Source organism: Drosophila gunungcola, chromosome 3R (assembly GCF_025200985.1).
Source record: "Drosophila gunungcola strain Sukarami chromosome 3R, Dgunungcola_SK_2, whole genome shotgun sequence".
Classification (NCBI taxonomy): Eukaryota; Metazoa; Arthropoda; class Insecta; order Diptera; family Drosophilidae; genus Drosophila; species Drosophila gunungcola.
Genome location: NC_069139.1, coordinates 23,207,688 through 23,227,873, shown reverse-complemented (window position 1 = coordinate 23,227,873; position 20,186 = coordinate 23,207,688). Strand labels below are relative to the sequence as shown.

Here is a 20,186-nt window from a genome sequence, read left to right as displayed (position 1 = left end):
AATAAAGCATAATATTTTTATATTTGCTTAAAAAAAATTTTTTGTTGGGCTACACTATCGAGCCACTATCGATGGTTTAAAATAAACTATCGTCGACTATCGATGGCGCCCACTATCGATAGTTCTCCACCTCAAGTTGGGATGGTAATGTTGAAAAACTGAAAATCCCGACTAGAGATGGAACTTTGACTCGGTATTTTCAGTTTTTTTGAGGGCAGCAGAACAAAAGTCTGAGCACATTTAAATAATGTTCCTTCTTCCTATAACTTAATTTATTTCGAAAAAAATGTTTTAAATGTAAATATGTACATAATTAAGTAAAACGATTAAATTACTTAAAATTAAAGCACTTACTTAAAATATTACAAATTTTTAAAGGATAGCGAAGGAAGTGGATCTAATTGAATTGATCCAAGGAAGGATTTAAACTGAATCTACTTGATGTTTGTTTTAAATTAGCAGAGCTTTTCATCAGCTGCTTAAAGCTGTGCGGAGGATTTGGTCGTTTAGATGTAAGTAAAAATAAAGTCGAACATTAAGTCAATCATGCAGTTTTCTTATCGCTGAAATATATATACATATGTATAAAATATGCAGTGAGACAAGTACATGTATTTATTTATTTAATCAACATTTTTCATGCACGGTTGGAAATGTTTACAGTTTGGATTTTGTGTAGTGTTTATCTTTTGAAATAATATATGTAGTTTAGTTATTTTATTATTATTTTTGATTGAATAATATAATAAATTTATTTTAAACCATTTATCATATGGTACTCCAGATTATTTTCGTTGATAATTCCATGAAGAATGACTCATTGTAATGAGAATTTTTTTAGAGCTGATAACATTTATAATGCATTTTTAATGCTTTCCCAATTAAAGTAAAAGAATAATCGAATATACATTTTTGCAATTGGTCGGCTGGACCTGCATTGATTCTTATGGCTCACTTATTATTAAACGAATATGAATATAAACCATTTTGTTATGGTTTTTTAAAATTTTTTAAAAAAAGTCGTTTAAATACATTTAGAATGGTTCATTTATACTTAATGGTCCTAAGTGCCAGCCGACTTGGGATTGGTTGTAGGTGTTGGGACCTGAGCTCCTTGATTTGGATTTCCAGCTGGTTGCTGTGGTTTTTTTTGGTTTGCTAGTTTCTTGTTTTTATTCTGGTTGTTTTGATTAGGGTTTGGACGATTCTGTTGATTAGGATTCTGACGATTTTGATTATTGGTGTTTTGACGATTCACTTGATTGGGAGGTTGGGCTTGTTGGGCGTTCTGTGGATTCTGGGTCTGCTTATTTTGCTGATATTGATTCTGACGATTCTGTTGACTGGAATAAGGTCGGTTTTGTTGATTGTGATTCTGATTTGGCTGCTGAAACTGTTGGTTTGGATTCTGTTGGTTGTTGTGTAAGACATTTCTTGGTGTCCACTTCGGTCTTGTTCCATTTTGTTGACCACTCGGCCCAGCTCCTTGGCCGAAAAATCCCTGATTTGGATATTGATGACCGCCTTGCAGGTTTGCTGGAGGTGGTGGTCGGAATACATTGAATCCGGGATGCCTGAAGTGGCTTTGATGTTGACCAGGTGGAAAGCGAGGACCATTCCAAGGAGCTCTAGGACCTTGATGTTGTATAGGTCCGCGCGGCATATAGCCGGGTTGACGATAATTAAATGTAAGCGGTTGCGGCGGAGTCATCGATTGGATGTTGAGGGGAGGAGTGTTGCGGAACGGATTGTTGGGATTTGGCTGGTTCATCATGTTGACCGGTGGTCCGTACATATAGTTATCATATCCATTGTCGGCCTGCTGCTGAGCCTGCTGTTGTTGTGGTGTTAGAAAGGGATTTCTTAAATTTGGATTCTGGGAAATTTCCGCTCCTAGATGAATTTGGACACCATCTTCCATGGGTTCAGCTGGTTTCTCCGCCGTATCTATCTTTGCCTCATCCAGCATTTGAATAATTTTATCCGTTTTTTTCTTCTGCTCACGTTCGCCTTCTTTACGCTGCCAGTGGGAATATAGGTGCGCCTTTAGTTCCAGCAGCAAATCGGTCACAAAATCGCACTGGTTGCAACGGAAAGGTTTCTGAAGCTGCAGCTCCTTTAGCCGCTCATCCGAAATTGGTTCGATGAAGCCCTGCAGGCTGAGCATCATGTGTACCATTTGAAATGGCATAAATAGTTCCGTATTGAAGCTGTTCCAGTGGCGCGGACGTTTCATGGCCATGGAGTAGAAGTCGTCAGAGATGACATGCAGATTAAGCCGATTCCAGAAGGTGTGGGCCTTAAAGCCTATGCGAAAGTTACGAGACTCCAGGTGCTCTTGTTTTTCGATTATTTGATTGGCCAGATCCATCATGTGATCCAACAAAGGCAGATGATCTCCGTTCAACTGGCAACAAGACCGAACCGTGAATAATGAGACGAAAACATTCTGTCAAAGACTTACCTGAGTTATGTCCCTCAGTTCCTCCTTAGCCACCACACGAAAATGATATTGCGATTTGGGATAATCAGCTTTAATCACCACCGCCCGATCACTTTCGATGAGAAAGTTCCTCTTATCCTTTAGCTTGCGCTTCAGCTCATCCCGAAAATATGCCGTCTTATCTAACTCCATTTTTCTGATAAGCCGCTCCCGAAAATTGTGAAAATCACCGAAATATAAGCAAAAAGTTCCGAATCAGCCGGGAATATCAGATGTCTACTCCCGGTTCCCTAAGCTGATGAACTGGTTCTCTAGTATGCACTAGTGGTTCGTTTGCTAGGGGGATCAGCGAGGTGCCCCACCAGATGCTCCTTAAGTGTTGGCACGTTTTTGGCCACAAATTCGCACTGATTGCAAGTCAGCGGCTTGGCCAGCAGTTCGTCTTTCACTGCTTTCGGCAGTCGCGCAATGCAATTCTCCTTCTTCAGCTGTTGGTAAAGTTCTGTAAGCAGAATGATTTACTGGCAAGCGAAACAGTAGCGTAGATAGGGGGGATCAGGGGTATCAATCCCCCCCCTTGGGTCTGAGAATTATAATCTCAAAAAAAATCACAGCAGACGAAGTCATTGATGAATTAGCAAAAAAATCTCGAAAGCTTGAATTTCTTCTTCGATAAGAGAATTTTTTTATAATGCAACTTATCAATGTGAAAAATGTGACCAATTTTCTGTACACGACTGTGCAACGCGGATTATTATCGCAGTGTAAAATAAAACTTACAAAAAACAGGATATTATTCTGAGTCATAAATTCTAGCCATTCTGAAAGATTTCCTTGTTTTTTATTAGGTTTGAAAAAAAAAAAAGAAAATTTATCGTAGAAAATGCGAATACGAAATACGAACGTTCTAAATATTTGGTCCATCTGCACTTTATATTGGAATACAAAATTTTTTTAAATCTAACCGACTTTTAAAATTTCCAATTTACTGAAAATGTGTTCTGTTATTGTATTAGTGCTAAGTGTTAATATTTGCCAAATTAAATTTATAAATAACTAGTGTTTTGTTATTATAAATCATATCAATAGGGAATTCTTACTATTGTAGGGCACAAATAGGTCTGTGTTGAAAGAGTTCCAATGTTTTTTGTTCTTCAGACTTGGTGATACGAAATCTTTGGAGATTACATGCAAGTGAAGCCTTAGCATGCTCGGTTCCGCATGGAATCCCACCTGGAAATCCTCCCAGCGGACTCCCTTCACCTCTACCACGTTCCTGGCCAAAAGATGTAGTTCCTCCAAAAGCGGCAAGTGGCTCCGGTTCAACTGAAATTCAGTATTTAATATATATAATGTAAGTGGTCCTTGTGGGGTTTCGCATTGATGCATATGTACCTGAAAGATACTGGGAATATCGGCTAATGGAAGCACTAGGTAGTGATGCACCGCTTTGGGGAACTTGTCTGCTATAACAACGGCGAGTTCTGATGAAATTATCAAGTTTTCAGGCTTTAACATTTCCTTGACCAATGCATTTTGCCAGGACATAACAAAAGTTGATCTTTTACTGGATTTAAGTAGCACCTAAATACACTAAACAAAAAGGTAGTTAAAATATTACAACGCAAACTGAAAACAAAGCCGCAGACAGCTGGCGAACTAATTGTGGCTAGTGTTGGAAAACACAAAAGCCGGCTAGAGATGAACCTTTTTACGCATATTTTTGTTTGCCGAAAGCACTGAAAAAATTTTCTTTATTATTTGTAAAGTAATATATTTATATAGACTTAATTATTAAATCCAAGGAATTTACAATGGAATTCTATTTGTATAAGGTAAATTTTGTGATTAACTTTTGTTACCTTGTTAGATTTCCTAAATTTTTTAAAATTAACGACACATTTTGTTCATGCTTTGAACACGATTATATTTTAATTTAAAATTGAAATTAATGTTTATGTTTCACAATTTAATTAAATTTGTATAGTTTTTGTCTTCAGTATTTTCTTACCGCCACCCACTGTGAAACCGGAGATATGTTAGTGTTTTAAAACCGTTCTGCTGGTATTTTTCGCCGATCCCGCTGCGGTCACACTGTTGTTTACCTCGACGCATGCCGAATAAGTAGAAAAGCGTAATTACGTGATAATTGTGCTCCAAAGCTGACTTAAACCGCTCCCACGATGGAAGCCAAGCCCGTGGTGGCGCCCCAGCCACGCCCCCGTCTCATCGCGGAGCCGCTGCACATCCAGCGGTTGGAAGCGGCCCTCAACATGCGACCCTTTATGGACATGGCCAAAAGAGCCCTGCGGAAACCACTGAGCAGCAACGAGGAAAGTGACGAGGAGCAGGCGGTCAAGAGGGACCAGGAGGCCCTGGACTCGGATGACTCCTCCACCGTGGGCGTCGTCAGGACGAAGCAGTCCGGCAAGCGGAAGCACCGCTTGCTGGGCAGCAAGGAGGGTGAGTTGGGTGCTTCGGCAGTTACTACAGAATCCTGACTAAAATACCCCCCTTTCAGAGCGACAAAGTGTGAAGGCGCAACTATATAACTTCAACGATCTGACCAGCGACCGGGAGTGGCTCTACGATCTCCTTCTAAGCGATACGGAAAGCGATGATCCCACCATCACCGAGGACGAGTATGTGCATCAGCTGCTCAGGGAGCACATCCGGGAACAGCGCCAGCGAAAGAACTACTACAAAAAGGCCACAGTGAGTAATGTAGAATTGTGGAGCGACCTTAAATCTTTTGCATTTCAATGGAGTTTAGAATCAAATAGTCAGAATCGATTTAATTATTTCTTGTTAACGCATTCTAAAACTAAGCCAGGACTATTTATTAAAAGTATTTTTTTATTGGGTTCTTAAAGTTTCTCTATATGCAGAAATAAACGACGACTTTTAAAATGTCCGAGACAAACAAGTATTTTACATTTTAAAGACTTTTTCTTTGTTCATTTTTACGCAGATAATTTAGTTTAAGGAGGTTTTTGTCAAACTTGAATGACTTCGTAGATCTATAGTTTTTATTAATTAAAGGAAATACCCCTTGAATTATAATTTTTATATAACTATCAAAAGGGCACTTCCTTTTTTTAATTTAAAGGTAACAAAGGTTCTTAAAAAAACGTTGTTAAACTGTTACTTCTAAGCAAAAGAAACGCATTTATTGTATTTCTGGTCATTGTTTTTCAGTTTTCTTAAAATCGTGAACTAATTTCTGCTTTAACCCTTTGTAGAATGCCCAATATGCATACTATAGCAGCGGTTTGCTGTCCAACCACGACATTTTCGCTGAGCGCCAGCAGGCGACCGCAGGCGTACGAAAGCGGCGTCGCCGCACCAAGCAGGAAATCCTCATGGCCCGTTTGGCCGAGGCTCAGGCGGGACCAAAACCACCCAAACAACGGAGAAGGGGTCGCAAGAAGCGAGACATCATGGGATCACCGGAATCCGGGGAAGTGCATCCGTCGGAGCTGGGTAAATACTCCTTTGGCGACACACTGCCCACCAACGATGACGACGACGAGGATGGCGGCGAGGTGGATTACAAACGGGAGCTGGCTAGCTTGGCGCTGGATTATCCGGAGGAAGAGGAGATCGAGGAGGAGGTGGATGTGGTGGGCGGCGTCGAGGGTCAAGTGACCAAAGTACGGCGAAAGCGTAAGAACCCAGCTGCTATGGCCGCTCGCCGACGTCGCATCTGGCAGATTATGTCCAAGAAGGAATCAGGCAGACTGCAACGCATCAAGAGTAATAACCACAAGGAGATGCTGGCCAACTGCAAACGGGTTGCTGGCATGTGCGCCAAAGTGGTGCGCCAGCGTGCCATCAACTCTCAAAGGATCATGAAGGAAACGGTGTGGCGGGCCAAGCGACTCACCAGGGAAATGCTCGCCTATTGGAAGCGCTACGAGCGCGTGGAGCGAGATCAGCGGCGCAAGCAGGAACGCGAGGCGGAGGAGCAGCGGAAACAGGACGTTGAGCTGATTGAGGTGAAGCGTCAGCAGCGAAAGCTTAACTTCTTGATTACACAAACCGAGCTATATGCCCACTTTATGTCAAAGAAACTTGGTCAGGGCACTGAGGAAGATCAGTTGCGCATTCTCAGCCAGCTGGATGAGGAGACCAATGCCAGGCTGGCGGTACAGGATGACTACGATCCAGGTGAGATGAAGCTGTTGGCTCAGGAGAATGCCGAAGCTGCCATGCAAAGGGATCTGGACAAAACCAGGGCGTTCGATGTCTTTGCAAAGAAGGAGGAGCAAGAGAAGGAGGCACTAGAAGATATAGGGGATATAAAACCAGAACCACGTCCGGAGATGAAGGACCTACCCCAGCCCAAGATGTTTAAGGGAACCCTAAAGGGCTATCAAATCAAGGGCATGACCTGGCTAGCAAACATTTACGATCAAGGAATCAGCGGCATCTTGGCGGACGAAATGGGTTTGGGCAAGACAGTCCAATCGATTGCTTTCCTTTGCCATGTCGCCGAGCACTACGGAGTGTGGGGACCATTTTTGGTTATCTCACCTGCATCTACGCTCCACAATTGGCAGCAGGAAATGTCCAGATTCGTGCCCGATTTCAAGGTAGTACCATATTGGGGTTCCCCAGGAGAGCGAAAGATCCTGCGTCAGTTTTGGGACCAGAAACACCTGCACACTCGCGATGCCAGCTTCCATGTGGTGATCACATCCTACCAGCTGGTGGTCAGCGACTACAAGTACTTCAACCGCATTAAGTGGCAGTACATGGTGCTGGATGAGGCGCAGGCTATTAAGAGCGCTGCTTCTCAACGCTGGAAATTACTACTGGGCTTCAGCTGTCGGAATCGATTGCTTCTCAGTGGCACTCCCATCCAGAATAGCATGGCAGAGCTTTGGGCTCTGCTGCATTTTATCATGCCGACGTTGTTCGATTCCCATGATGAGTTTAACGAGTGGTTCTCCAAGGACATTGAATCGCATGCTGAAAATAAGACGGGCATTGATGAGAAACAAATCTCCAGACTGCACATGATCCTCAAACCGTTTATGTTGCGGCGGATAAAGAAGGATGTCGAGAACGAGCTGTCGGATAAGATCGAGATCATGGTCTACTGTCCATTGACCATTCGTCAGAAGTTGCTCTACAGGGCGCTAAAGCAAAAGATCCGAATTGAAGATCTCCTGCACCTGACCAGTGGATCCACAACTACTTCGTCGTCCTCTTCGGCTTCAAATCTGATGAATCTGGTTATGCAGTTCCGCAAAGTGTGCAATCATCCCGAGCTCTTTGAACGGAGGGACGCCAAGAGTCCGTTCTTCATGCGATGCGCGGAGTATACGATTCCCAGATTGGTTCACGAAGATGGACTTATACACAGAATGCTGCCCAGTCGAAAGCACTTGCTATACAATCGGTGGGTGAATTTGTTTTTAAGCTTATACACTTATTTTCAATATATTCTTCAATGTCCTTACAGTTTTAATATCTTCAAATCCGAATACATGCAAAAATCACTTTTTGAGGATGTGACTGTTAATAGTTGCTTTGGATTTACCCGCTTGTGCGATTTATCTGTGGGGGATATGGTGGATGTGACCCTCAATGGACTCATTGATTTGTGAGTATCTTCTCTGTTTGGAAAGTAAATGGTATAAAGAAGCTTTCCTTTCATATAATATGTTTATTTTAATTGTTGCAAATCAACTAAAATCTTGCTTTTCTGCCCTGGAATTTTACACAAAATTACTAATATTACTATTACTATTTTTCCCCACAGTCTTTTGCATTATCGTAGAGTATTGGAGAAATACCCACTGCTGGCCTACCGCTGCTTCTGGTGGAAAAATCAACGTAACAGTAGGTATCAACTACTGGAGCCCATGCTAGAAAACAAGTTGGTTCTGGACTACATGCCTTCGAACTGCGTACTTAAGAACTTTATTTTTACGGCTATGGTAAATTAAAATAATATTGTTTGTTTCGTACCAGCCTTTTTAAAATTTTTGTTTACCTTTTGCAGACCACCAATGAGAGCAGCGTGTACGCTTTTGGTGACTACTTTACATACAACATGCAGGAGACCATTGAACATCGTGTGATTCGCTCAAAGATACTCAAGGAAAAGACCTCACTGATCGAGGAGATGGCAGATGAGTCTAAGCAGGAGCTGGAGATCGAGTCTGTGGAGGTGCAGACCAAATCAAATGCCAAGAACGATGTGAAAGTGACCACTCTGTTGCTGCTACCTGAGTTTCCGCATCGCCCTCGAAAACCCAGGAGCTACAAATGCGAACCGCTCTCCATGCCACGCCTTCTGTATGACTTGGGCCAGAAAGTTCAGGCGGTAGATAGGCATTTATAGTGAGTTTTTCCTGTTTCTTACTTTTCCACTTTAAATTGTAACTTTTTATTTACAATTTATTTTATTTATTCATAGCTGTGACAGTCGCACTGCCGCCTGGACGCAGATTCGTCATGAGCAGTGCGAGAACGGTCTAGGCAGGGAGCTTGTCTCGAGCGGATTGGCCCTGTGCAAGCCCCGAAGTGGATGGTCCTCAATCGTGGTGCCTGACAAGGAGACGCTTATCACCGACGCCGGCAAACTATTTGTCCTGGACACCCTGCTAACACGTCTTAAGGCCAATGGGCATCGAGTGCTCATCTACTCGCAGATGACTAAAATGATTGACCTGCTGGAGGTGAGTTTACTCAATATTAAATCTTAATGTCTCTCTAAATAAATTACGTATTTTATTCAGGAGTACATGTGGCACCGCAAGCATCGCTACATGAGATTGGATGGCTCAAGTAAAATATCCGCTCGTCGCGACATGGTTGCTGATTTCCAAACGAGAGCTGATATATTTGTGTTTCTGTTGTCGACAAGAGCTGGAGGTCTGGGAATTAATTTGACAGCAGCTGATACGGTAAGTCCATAAGAGTAGTTTTTAAATGTTACTATTTATCTTATATTTTATTATCCAAAAATTTCTGGCAAAGGTGTAGCTAATAACATAATATGTCAGTTGTCCAAGTTTTATGTATCCAGTTTGTTGGATTTTCTTATCTTTTAGAAGAGATTTCTGTATCACCCCTGTTTCCAAAAAACACTGTTTCGAATCAAACAGCTTTCAATCGTTTTCTCTTCGAAATTTTATTCACACATTAATTGTAAATCCAATATCCAATGAACATCCAATCCATTTAAAAATCATAGTTTTTAGTGATCCAAATTTTAAGTATTTTAAATAAGTCTCACAATCGCTGCCTTGACCCCATGGACAAGTCGATGTCCTCGAAACTTCCCCAGCTAAAGTCTAGCGTTAATCCCTACCGACCAAGTCCAATGTTAGTTCGAAGCAATTCCCCGCATCAGGAGAACGACAAGCGCAATGGACTGGACTTGCAGCTGCCGGAGCAACCAGAGCCAATAATTGTAAAGCGAGTGCGATGGGCTCCGATTTGTGGACAAAGGAGCTCGAGTAAGACCTCCACTTACATCACTCCTTTGAGCAACAAACATATCCGCTTTGATCAGGACACTACAGTTGAGGATAGAATGGCCAACGAACTCCGATTGGCCGTACATCGAGGTGGTGGCTCCATCGATCCCGAGAAGAATTACGAGCTGAGGGCTCAATTGTCGCCCTTGCAGCTGCCCTACAGTCGTGTGCAGCGGATTCTAAGGGAGTGCGAGTTGAACGAGAGGAATCAGAACACATATAGCCTGCCCATAGACTACGCTCGTCAACTGGTCGCCATGGTCTGCAAGGTTAGGACGGATAATCTTAGCGCTCTTAAGTTGCGACTGGCCACTTTACTGCGGCAGGGCAAAGCGCGCTTCTTCAATCGACATTTATTTAACGAAACTGGTTTGATTGAGGCCACTTTGCCCAGTAAATCTTCTTTGAGTTTCGTGGATTTAAATCAAACATTGCGAACAGATGCCTTGTGGTGCAAGGCCACCGATGGAGTCGTTACCGATTTGGAAAGGGGCGCCGTTTTGTTTAAGTGTCGACCGCAGGATCTGCGAGAGGTGACTGACAAGTTACGTCAGTGCAGCTATAAGATTACGCACACAGAAGTGGGTCACTGTCCGAAGAAACCGCTGGTGGATTTAACAGATCGACAAATGACGCGTTACAAGGAATTTTGCAAACAAATTCTACAGGACGAAGATGTTGTAAAGATCTATGACAATGTGCGTGCTGGTAGTTCGTAAAAGTTTTCGAAAATGCCATGGGGTCAGTCAAAATTATTTAAAGTAAAAGCCAACGGGAGATATTTCCCTTCGTTAATAAAATTATAATCACTCCAAAAGTTTTATACCGATGCATGGTATGATGGTATTATAATTTGAGTCAGAAGTTTGCAATGTATGAAGAATATAATCGTAATCAGCTTCGATTGTCCGTCAGTCCGTTTTTGCTCAAACTAGTCCCCCAGTTTTTAAGCTGTTACCACGAAGCTTTCCCAAAAGTTGTTTTTCTATCGCAGGTAGTATATAAGTCGGAACGAAACAACCGAATATATTGTACACTAAAAATATAACTTCGTATAATAATGACTAAAATCACTATAGCTCCAATGTTTTAACACATACACGCATAAAAATTAGAATTAAGTTGTATTTAAGAATGTTGAATTTTAGAAATTGCTGCATGGGTATATATTATTTAATTTAATTTTAATTTATTTTATTTGTTTTGGTATCCTGACGATATAAGACTAAGTCTTTTCAGATTCATCGGTCACTTTGTGATTGTTACATTAAAACTTAAATACTTTGGGATTTTTTTTTAAGTGCTGTGGGAAAGTGCCATTTTATCAGTAGATAGTCTTAATACTATAAATAATCATTTTACATCGATTGTTTTCACAAGTCAAGTCCATATACGAGCGTGAAATTATAATTGACTTTGCCTTGAGTAGGCACTTCATGTCAAGATTAAACAGAACTGAAAAAAATACTGTTCAATATTCTTTACACATTAAATAGGATTTTGTTTAGATTTTTTATGTACTCTACTCTCAAGGCATTTAAAATATTAATCTGTAATTACAGATATATAAATCATATAAACAGCTTAGATAATCTCTTAGCTCTCTTTTCGGGCAGAAATTATTTGCCTCCGACTTGATGATTTATTGGAAACTTTTGGACAATAATTTACACGCCATTATAGAGGAGAATTCCTTTGTCATGGCTCCGAACTTGAAGGCGGAAAAACCCTGTGTGGCTCTTGTATCCATTTGCTAAACTACTTGTTCATGCACCGCGGCAGTCAAGGTTGAATTTTGAGCCAGGGGGGTGCAGGGTGGCGATGCGGATGGGGATGGGGATGAGTTGAGTGTGAGTGGCGGCAGACCATGATTTACTCGTGTGATCTTTATCGTCGCGTAACAATGAGACCCACCAATCCGAATCCAGCGACCACGTAGAAGAATTCTCAGCCGAAAAGGATACAATATCGAACAGAATCTTTGCATGTTTCTCCCCTCGCAATTCTTGTTCGATTTCTGCGCTTCTGGTCGATCTTTTACTTGGCTATGGGTTCTGAGCTCTGGTGCTTCGTGTGAACATTTTCGCCCGGTTCCTAAATCATTTTGTCACCGGTTTTGATTTGTTATTTGCGCACCCTGACCAAGAGTAATTTGGTTTCAGCTCCTACTCTTCTGTCATTTTATTGCCAGGTTCTCAGGCTCAGTTCCCCAGTTCTTTTGGCGGATCGGCTTCCCCGTCCCACTTGCTTAAGTTTATGTCTTGAGTTGACTAATTCGATGTTGGTATTTCAGCTTGCTGATTGTTCCCCATCAGCTGGTCGTTGAAGGCGGCTTCAAAGACCTTTTATAACTTATCGACGGATGGGGATGATTCAGTGTGACTCAGAATTATTCTTCCTGGCAAGCTCTTACTGTTTTAAAATTCTAAAACTTTATTCCAATAGCAGCCTTGTACTAAAGTCTAAAATTGTATCTCTTTAAGGGAAACCAACAAGCTAAAATAAAGAATTTTACAACTTCCTCCGAGCAGGCGAGCAGCAAAAAAAAAAACATATTTCAAGCATCAAACAATTTGCACAAGATCTTAAATTATGGCTGGAATTTTTATTTCTTTTTCGATATAATTTCTCAAACACCAGCGCAAAGTTTTGCCCCTCAAACTTCTCCTTTCGTTGAGAACCTTCAAGAAGAACAAAAGTATTTCCCGTTCATGTCTTTGGCGCATACCAATATAATTTGACCAAAAACTCAACACTTTGGCATTTCTTTTGCCTTCCAATCTCCCTTCTCCCCTTATATCATACACAAAGCCAGAAATTCCTAAAAAAAAATCTTAAAGTGGAAAAGAAAACTGTACCAGTTACATTTTAAATGATACAAGGCCCACGATTTAATTGTATTTAATGCTATTTATAAGCAAATTGTATTGTCGAAAACAAGTTCGTTTGGGGCTTGTTAAATGGATCTGCTGGATCATTATAATGCGTGCCTCGATTCGGTTTCGGCTCACAAGATTTATGACATTTTCTAAAGCAATGCAAAGTCTTTAAGTAGCCGGCTGTCCATCGATCTTGATATTCCCAGCACGTTTCTAGATTTAGTGCAATTCATTGGGTGTAGGAGACCGCTCTTCCTCCACATACCACCACCTTTCCTCACTTTTCGGGTCTGTCTATGTCCGTGATGGACTGCCGCAGTGGTCACACCTTTTCAAACATTTTGATGGATTTGTGGGCTTCATAAATTTTCAATTTTTATTGCATCATATTTGCAAATCTTCTAAGCTTGAAAATAAAATGAATTCGTACTCACAAACAGAAAACTTTAGGTCTGACTGATCTATTTCTGTCCTTTCTTGGTTAATTAATTTTCGGGAGCTTGACATTCCAAGGAATACTCTTTAACTCTACTCACTTTTTATTAGTTCTGGCAATCAATATTTAAGACAATGACCCACTCGAGTTATTTGTTAATTGTACAAAGGACAAGTGGCTGCTTCAGTTAAGTCCTCAGTGATAAGGTTACTTATACGTTTAATACAAGAACATATAGAAGGTGGGCCAAAAGAAGTCATTTGAAGTAGTTTGGCTCTCATTTTTTTTTCTAAATGAAAAACTTTGCCTCTGCATTATTGAACCTTTAGAATTTTATTTTAGATATTGGTGTTATTAAATTAGTAACATTTCAAATTAGTTTAATTGTTTTTTTTTTTAAATGTAAAACACTGTTGCTCGTTTTCCTCTTTTATGATTAATATTTTAAAAATTCGTTTTATTAAAGGCAAAAAAACATGATATGATTATACTGGTGATTAAACATATTATTATACATAAACAAAAAAAATTAAATAAAATTCATAGATAGAGACATTAGTCCTCCAGCCATTCGGCCACGAGTTTAATCAGCTTCTCCTTGGAGGCCACCAGTTCGGGACTATCGGTGGCACTGATCGATCCAGTATCGGGGCAATGGGAGGCCAGTGGGATGATGGTGGCTCCCTGTGCAGTTCCAGCACCCACCTGGTTCCAACCATCCAAGGCACCCTGCACGAAGTATATGTTGGTTGCGTTGACGTCGAGGCCACCGAATTTCTCGTTTGTCCTCCGGATTCTGGAGTGGATGTTAGCCGAGGTGTAGTACGGGCCGAAGACTCCCTTGCAGGTGTCCTCATACAGGGTAGCTGGGAAAGTAGATCCAAAAGGTTGGCTCCTGCTGCCCGATGATTGGAACCATCCGAACTCGCTGCACGTCTGGAAAATCCAGGGCAAGTCGCCTAAAACGGGTGAAAAATGTCATTAATAACACTGTTTCAAAAAAGATTGCTTTAGAGGGTAAAACCACTTACTGTCTTCGTAGTTCTCCTTGGACCATTCGTAGTAATCCACAGCTCCTTGGAAGGTAGTGCTAAGGCAATCGCCAGAGTGATCATTGATTTTCCAGTTGATAAACTTCGACAAAGCTTCACCATCATCGTCACTGAACTCTCGCAAAATGGAGCAATAGCTGGGAATGTCATCATTTTCTGGCCTATGAAAAACAAATATTAAATTATCATTAAATCTCTATGGTTGTTTTATGCCACCTACTTTTGGTACTGAGCAATGCCGGCGAAAACGTTGGCAATGGTGCTGAATAATTGCCAGCGGTCCTTCTCGCTTTTGACATTAAAGTTGGAGCATAGATTAAGTTCCTTTGCGGCCTGAGTGCCATTTCCAGAATCGAAAAGAATCTCGTAATAGGCGATGGCGTTGTCGATCAGTTCGTAACAATATTGTCCTCCTAAGGTGGCGTACGACTCGCCCACCACCTTCATGTAGTCCTTAAAGTCCACCTCGGCAACGATCGGTGCAGATGAGGCCCAGCTACCCCTGATCACTTCGGGATAGAGCTTCCTGATCCAGGTGGCCATGGTGGCCGAGTAGGAGCAGCCAGAGACCACCACCTTGGAGTCCTTGTACTTGTCCTCTTGCTTCAGCGTTTTAATAACGTTGATAACATCGGCCAAAGCCTGCTCTACGCGCTGGTACCTTTGCAGATTCCGTGTGGACAGAGGACTAAAATGTTTTGTGTTATTACATTTTCATTTATAAGAACCCTGATCGAACTCACGTTATTGGAATGCTCTTGCCATAGAAACGATGCTCAGTGTAGAGAAGGGAGCCGTTGTGTTTCTTGGCAATGTCCTTCCACAGTCCTGAGGTAATGCCACTGGGATCGATTGCCCACTCACCGCCCAGGTATATAAAGATGGGAGAACCATCTTTAAAATACTTGTTGTTGATATAGACCAGCTAGGATTTAAAATTAGGATAGTTAGCAAAGTAAACACTTGACTGTCATCAGATCCTTACATTCTGCCAGGTGGCATTGTTGCTTTTGTCGAAGTTGTCCAGCTTTTGGGTGATCCAGCGTTCCTCCACCTTGGCCCTGGTCGTCTGTGGTTCAACTGGAGGTCCTCGATGCATTTCCCGCAGAGATTTCACAAAAGCGTTGGGCTCCGGCTTTTTTTCACCCAGACTGGCTGCCGCTGCCAGGGGTGCCAATAGGGCGAGTACTACTAGGGTATACTTCATATTGCTAGTTAGTTCACAAGTTTGCGAATGATTTTCCACCATCGATGGGCGACTATTTATTGGAAAATATTCGCATCAGCCTTAGATAGGGTCTTTGGGCACTTAATTGCAAAGCAAACAAAAATCGGAAAATATATAGCACTGATAAAGTCGAGGGTTCTTTGTCTATATTACGCCTACATTTATTGAGCTAGGTTCATTAGAATGCCTTTGGTCATAAGGGAAGACAAAGAAATTGTGCAAGTTTTGATAAGATCTGAAGTGTTAAGCTTATATAAGCATATAAGCATTAAAAATAGGGTTTAATTTGAACCAATGTAATGTAAAGGTTCTAGTTTGTAATTTGTCAGCAATTTAGCATCAAGTCAAATTGTCACACCAATCGTTCAGAAATTCAGACGGCCAAACCTGAAAAACTCCTTGTTGTTTTCGAAAATTTGTTTATAGTACCAGACCTCTATTTAGGAGTTTTTATGGAGATAAACTTTAACACAATATTGAGAGAGTAAATTTGCCCTAAACTTTATGTAGAAACCTAACCGTATAATACTTATAAAAATGTATTGTCACTGAGATATTTAAAAAATGTTAGTTCATTTTTTTAACTACAACTTTTTGTCTAAAATAACATAAGCTTAATTATTTTGAAGCACTAGATTTCTTTTCTTTTCATCATGGATTTGATCAAATTATGGCCATTGCAACATATTTTGTTGTGTTAATACTAACATAATTAATAATTTAATCCCATTTTTTGGGTTGTATACACGTGCCTCCATATTTGTTCAAGTAATCTCATATAAGCAAATGGGGCAATTTTATTGGCCATTGTTTGTTACCAAATATTTACTTTTTACGTTCCTTGGTCAATAAGCCGGGTCTTATCATGATGTAAGAAAAAATACGTATGTATTCTTTATCATTTGTCTTATCAATTGTGTAAGAGCAAAAAAACGAAGCGGTTCTCTATTATTTGCCATTTGTGTATCAAGTACAGTAAATAATGAAGTGTAAGAAGTGTAATACGTTTTTAAAGAAAAAAGGATCGGCTGATAAAAATAGTTTAGTAATTGAATAGGAATTAAAATCTTATCTTATAGTTTTTTATAGATAATATTTAAAATCTATTCATTTAAAAATGTTTTGGTTTTTGTTTGAGCGACTAGTTTATATGGATGTTGTTGTACAGCTCCCTTCGATTTTCTTTTCTTTCTTCATATATATTTCGGAGCATACTTTTCGGCGCCAAGTCATTTTTAAGAAAAGCTATTTTTCTTAGTCCCAATAAAACTTTCTTTTTAGATCCATGATGAATTAGTACTAATTAATAAACACATACGGTTACGAACTCGACGTAATGGTCAATTAAATTTTGAAAATTCTTAAACTATAAAATTTTGATGATAAATAATTTAAAGATCAATTTTTTTTATAAATTACCAAATGATAATATGGTTAAATTTAACAATTTGGGTTTGAAGTAAATACCACGTCCTTAAAATCGAAACATGGTTACCTAAACCAGTTTTTTCTGACATCATTATACCGTCAATTTTCAAAATTAATTATACTCACAGAAAAATCACTTTTCAGTTGATATAAGTTCTTTTACTCCTTTATTACATATCAATAATATCAAATAACGACCAATATTGGCCAACAAATTTAAGCCAACCACTGGCGCACCAGTGCAGCGAGTTTTTCCTTGGAGGCCCGCAATTCGGCGGAGTCACCGGACGAGATCGATCCAAAGTCGGGGCAATGCGAGGCATTGGCGATGACGGTCGCTCCCTGGGCCACTCCATGACCCATGGGGTTCCATGGATCCAAGGCACCGTGGGTCATGTAGACATTCTTCACTCCGGGCTCCATGCCACCGAAATACTCGTTGGTCTCGGCCGCATTGTTGTTGATCTGCTCATTTCCATAATGCGAACTGAAGACATCACCGCAAAGGTTTATGTAGAGGGTGGCGGGGAATTTGGTGCCAAAGGGCTGATTCCTCGAGCCAGAGCTTTGGTACCAGCCGTACTCATTGCAGGTCTGATAATACCAAGGACGACCTATGAAAAGGGCAAGAATTAATTCGAGTTTCGTTTAAGAATCACAGAATTTGCCACCTACCAGCATCAAAGTGTTCCACCAACCATTGATAGTAATCAACGGTGCTGGAGTAGGTGACATCAACGCAACTGGGCATTCCAAAGCCCCAGTACACAAAGTTTGCAATGGCCGTGACATCATCTCGGAAGCTCAACAGGTAGTCACAGTAGTACTCAATGTCGCCGGATCTGTAATATTTGTGTACAAAAATATTTAAAATATTATAATTTTATCGGATCTTGGCTATCCCTATCCCTACCTTTGGTATTGCGCCACGCCAGAGAATACATTTGAGATACTTCCGAACAGGGACCACATGTCCAAATCGTTTTGGTCATCGAAATTATTGCACAGGCGCAACATGGCCCTAGCTTCCGCTCCACGCTTATTGGCGAACATGGACTCCAACTCGGCGATGCCGTTCTGAATCCTATTGTAGCACTTCTGCCCGCCCAACTGGAGGAAGGCCTGGCCCACCACCTCCTTGTACTCGGTGAAGTCGACCTTGGCCAAAAGAGGAGCACTGGAGGCCCAGCCACCAACGACCAGGTCGGGATACAGACGCTTGAACCACACCACCATGGTGGCCGAGTAGGAACCGCCAGCCAGAAGCACCTTGGAGTTGGCCAATTGGGCATTCTCAGCCTTGAGTTTCTCAATGAACTTGGCAACATCGGCCAAGGCCTGTTTTACGTCCAGATACTTCAGATTCTCTGTGGACATGGTACTAAACAAAAATCGATGATTTTTTGCTTAAGGTAGATAACACTAATATTAACTCACGAAGTGGGAACACTTTGGCCGTAGTAACGATGTTCGGTGTAGACGAGAACACCTTTGTGCTCAGCGGCCATATCGTACCAATGTCCAGCGCTGACCATACTTGGCTCTATCTCCCATTCGCCACCCAGATAAATGAAAATGGGACTTCCCTCAGTTTGGAACTCATCGTTGATTAAATACCGCTGCAAAAGTACACGTTCAAGTGATTCAATTATTGTTACTTATCTTTATACCCTTACAGAGGGTATTATAAGTTCAGTCAGAAGGTTACAACGCAGGGGAGGAGACATTTCCCTATAAAGTATATATTCTTGATCAGCAACACTAGGAGAGTTGATCTAACCATGCCCGTCTGTCCGTCCGTTTCTACGCAAACTAGTCTCTCAGTTTTAAAGCCAACTGCATAAAACTTTCCCAAAAGTGGTTTTTCTATTGCAGGTAGTACATAAATCGGACGACTATAGCATATAGCTCCAATAGGAACAATAAAAATATATAAAATAACTATCTAATAAATGAGCTGCAAATCATCATAGCTTCAATGTTTTTAAACATATACGCAACTAAATCATAATTTTAATGTTTTCAAAAATATTTACTTCTTGCAATAGTTGCAAGGGTATATGAACTTCGGCTTGCCGAAGTTTGCTTCCTTTCTTGTTTTTTATTTAACACGGGTCGAGTGTCTTTTGTCGCGTTTTTTTTTTTGTACACAGGTCGAGGGTCTTACGACGCGTTGTTTAAAAAAAAAAAATTGAAATTAATGTAACTTTTCTATTTTGTTTTTTTTTTTTTTTTTTAATTCTTATTGAAGTATTAATGATTTGACAGTTCAGAATTACACTTTTATTTTTTATTAAAATCGGAAAACGATATCATATAGCTGCTATAGGAACTATCGAATAATTGAGCTGCAAATCTTCATACCTTCAATGTTTTTAAACTTTTACGCAAGAAAATCATAATTTTAATGCTTTCAAGAATATTCAATCTTTGGCATAGCTGCAAGGGTATATATACTTCGGCTTGCCGAAGTTTGCTTCCTTTCTTGTTTTTAAATGTAATTGCTTTTAGAAATTACATAAATATTTTTTGAAAGAAATACTTTCTTCCAAATTTACCTACCATTTGATAGGTTGCAGTGTTGCTCAGGTCAAAGTTATCCAGTTTCTGGGTGATCCATTTTTCCTGGACATTTACGCGCTTAGTCATCACCGGCTGCGGCGGACCACGGTTTAAGTCCTTCATGGTCCTGACCAAAACAGGCACATCCTTAACCTTGGGAAAGTCCAAGGCTTGGACCAGTCCTAGAACCAAGACTACGGCAAGACAGACCAAACGCAGAGCAGCCATTTTCACAAATGAACTAGCCATTCGGTCCGATTTAGGCTTTTAAATGAACCGTCAATGGTGTCGGGTACTTAAGTAATATGCGGCCACGATAAAGGTTGTAAATTTTATTTATTTGATAAGTGACCAACGCCATGATACCATAGCCTCTAACTTTGCGATTTTACGCTCACATTTGCTGTCCATCATAAATCGATCGGAACTTATGTGAATCTTTTGTAAGATTAGTTGGACATTTCTATTTATTGTCGGCCAATCCAAATCACAGCTGTGCAAAGATAACCTAATCAGTTCGTTTTAGAAAAAGACATTGGTATTGTATAGTAATCGAACTTGAAGGCTTTGTATTTTGGTTTCTTTTAAGATTTAGTTATATGATTTTATCAGTTCTGCTATTATTTATAAAATTGCCTTCAACAAGTGTTGCATTTAATGCA

The 20,186-nt window shown here is 40.6% G+C and overlaps 5 protein-coding genes across 6 annotated transcripts in view; 2 read left to right on the top strand and 3 right to left on the bottom strand.

Annotated features, from left to right (window-relative positions):
- Positions 1-535: 535 nt before the first annotated feature.
- On the bottom strand, positions 536-4,121 carry LOC128266835 (aprataxin-like protein). Its single transcript, XM_052978652.1, is given in 5 exon segments — positions 536-2,407; positions 2,465-2,764; positions 2,767-2,945; positions 3,544-3,769; positions 3,839-4,121. Coding segments are annotated over 5 exon segments (2,202 nt in total). The 5' UTR covers positions 3,992-4,121; the 3' UTR covers positions 536-1,063.
- A 371-nt stretch (positions 4,122-4,492) lies between these two features.
- Positions 4,493-20,186, top strand: part of LOC128266833 (chromatin-remodeling ATPase INO80) — a 38,832-nt gene continuing 23,138 nt past the window's right edge. The window contains exons 1-8 of the mRNA XM_053003637.1: positions 4,493-4,906; positions 4,965-5,158; positions 5,686-7,850; positions 7,914-8,054; positions 8,214-8,391; positions 8,457-8,797; positions 8,874-9,135; positions 9,196-9,363. Of these exons, the coding sequence (XP_052859597.1) occupies positions 4,627-4,906; positions 4,965-5,158; positions 5,686-7,850; positions 7,914-8,054; positions 8,214-8,391; positions 8,457-8,797; positions 8,874-9,135; positions 9,196-9,363 (3,729 nt within the window). The 5' untranslated portion in view covers positions 4,493-4,626. The remainder of the gene's footprint in view (positions 4,907-4,964; positions 5,159-5,685; positions 7,851-7,913; positions 8,055-8,213; positions 8,392-8,456; positions 8,798-8,873; positions 9,136-9,195; positions 9,364-20,186) is intronic.
- Positions 9,533-10,785, top strand: LOC128251613 (uncharacterized). Of its 2 annotated transcripts, XM_052978663.1 has the most exons (2): positions 9,778-9,918; positions 9,975-10,785. In XM_052978663.1, the coding sequence occupies exon 2, from the start codon at positions 9,996-9,998 to the stop codon at positions 10,656-10,658; it is 663 nt and encodes a 220-aa protein (XP_052834623.1). In that variant the 5' UTR covers positions 9,778-9,918; positions 9,975-9,995; the 3' UTR covers positions 10,659-10,785. The 2 variants fall into 2 exon arrangements, with proteins under 2 accessions (XP_052834622.1, XP_052834623.1); XM_052978662.1 differs by having other exon boundaries at positions 9,533-10,780.
- On the bottom strand, positions 13,707-15,547 carry LOC128251605 (putative serine protease K12H4.7). Its single transcript, XM_052978653.1, has 5 exons — positions 15,292-15,547; positions 15,050-15,231; positions 14,527-14,994; positions 14,286-14,467; positions 13,707-14,213 (listed from the first exon to the last, which is right to left on the bottom strand). The coding sequence occupies exons 1-5, from the start codon at positions 15,511-15,513 to the stop codon at positions 13,810-13,812; spliced, it is 1,458 nt and encodes a 485-aa protein (XP_052834613.1). The 5' UTR covers positions 15,514-15,547; the 3' UTR covers positions 13,707-13,809.
- LOC128251606 (putative serine protease K12H4.7) lies at positions 17,100-19,787 on the bottom strand. The gene is made up of 5 exons (XM_052978654.1): positions 19,525-19,787; positions 18,400-18,581; positions 17,876-18,343; positions 17,638-17,804; positions 17,100-17,576 (listed from the first exon to the last, which is right to left on the bottom strand). The coding sequence occupies exons 1-5, from the start codon at positions 19,771-19,773 to the stop codon at positions 17,179-17,181; spliced, it is 1,464 nt and encodes a 487-aa protein (XP_052834614.1). The 5' UTR covers positions 19,774-19,787; the 3' UTR covers positions 17,100-17,178.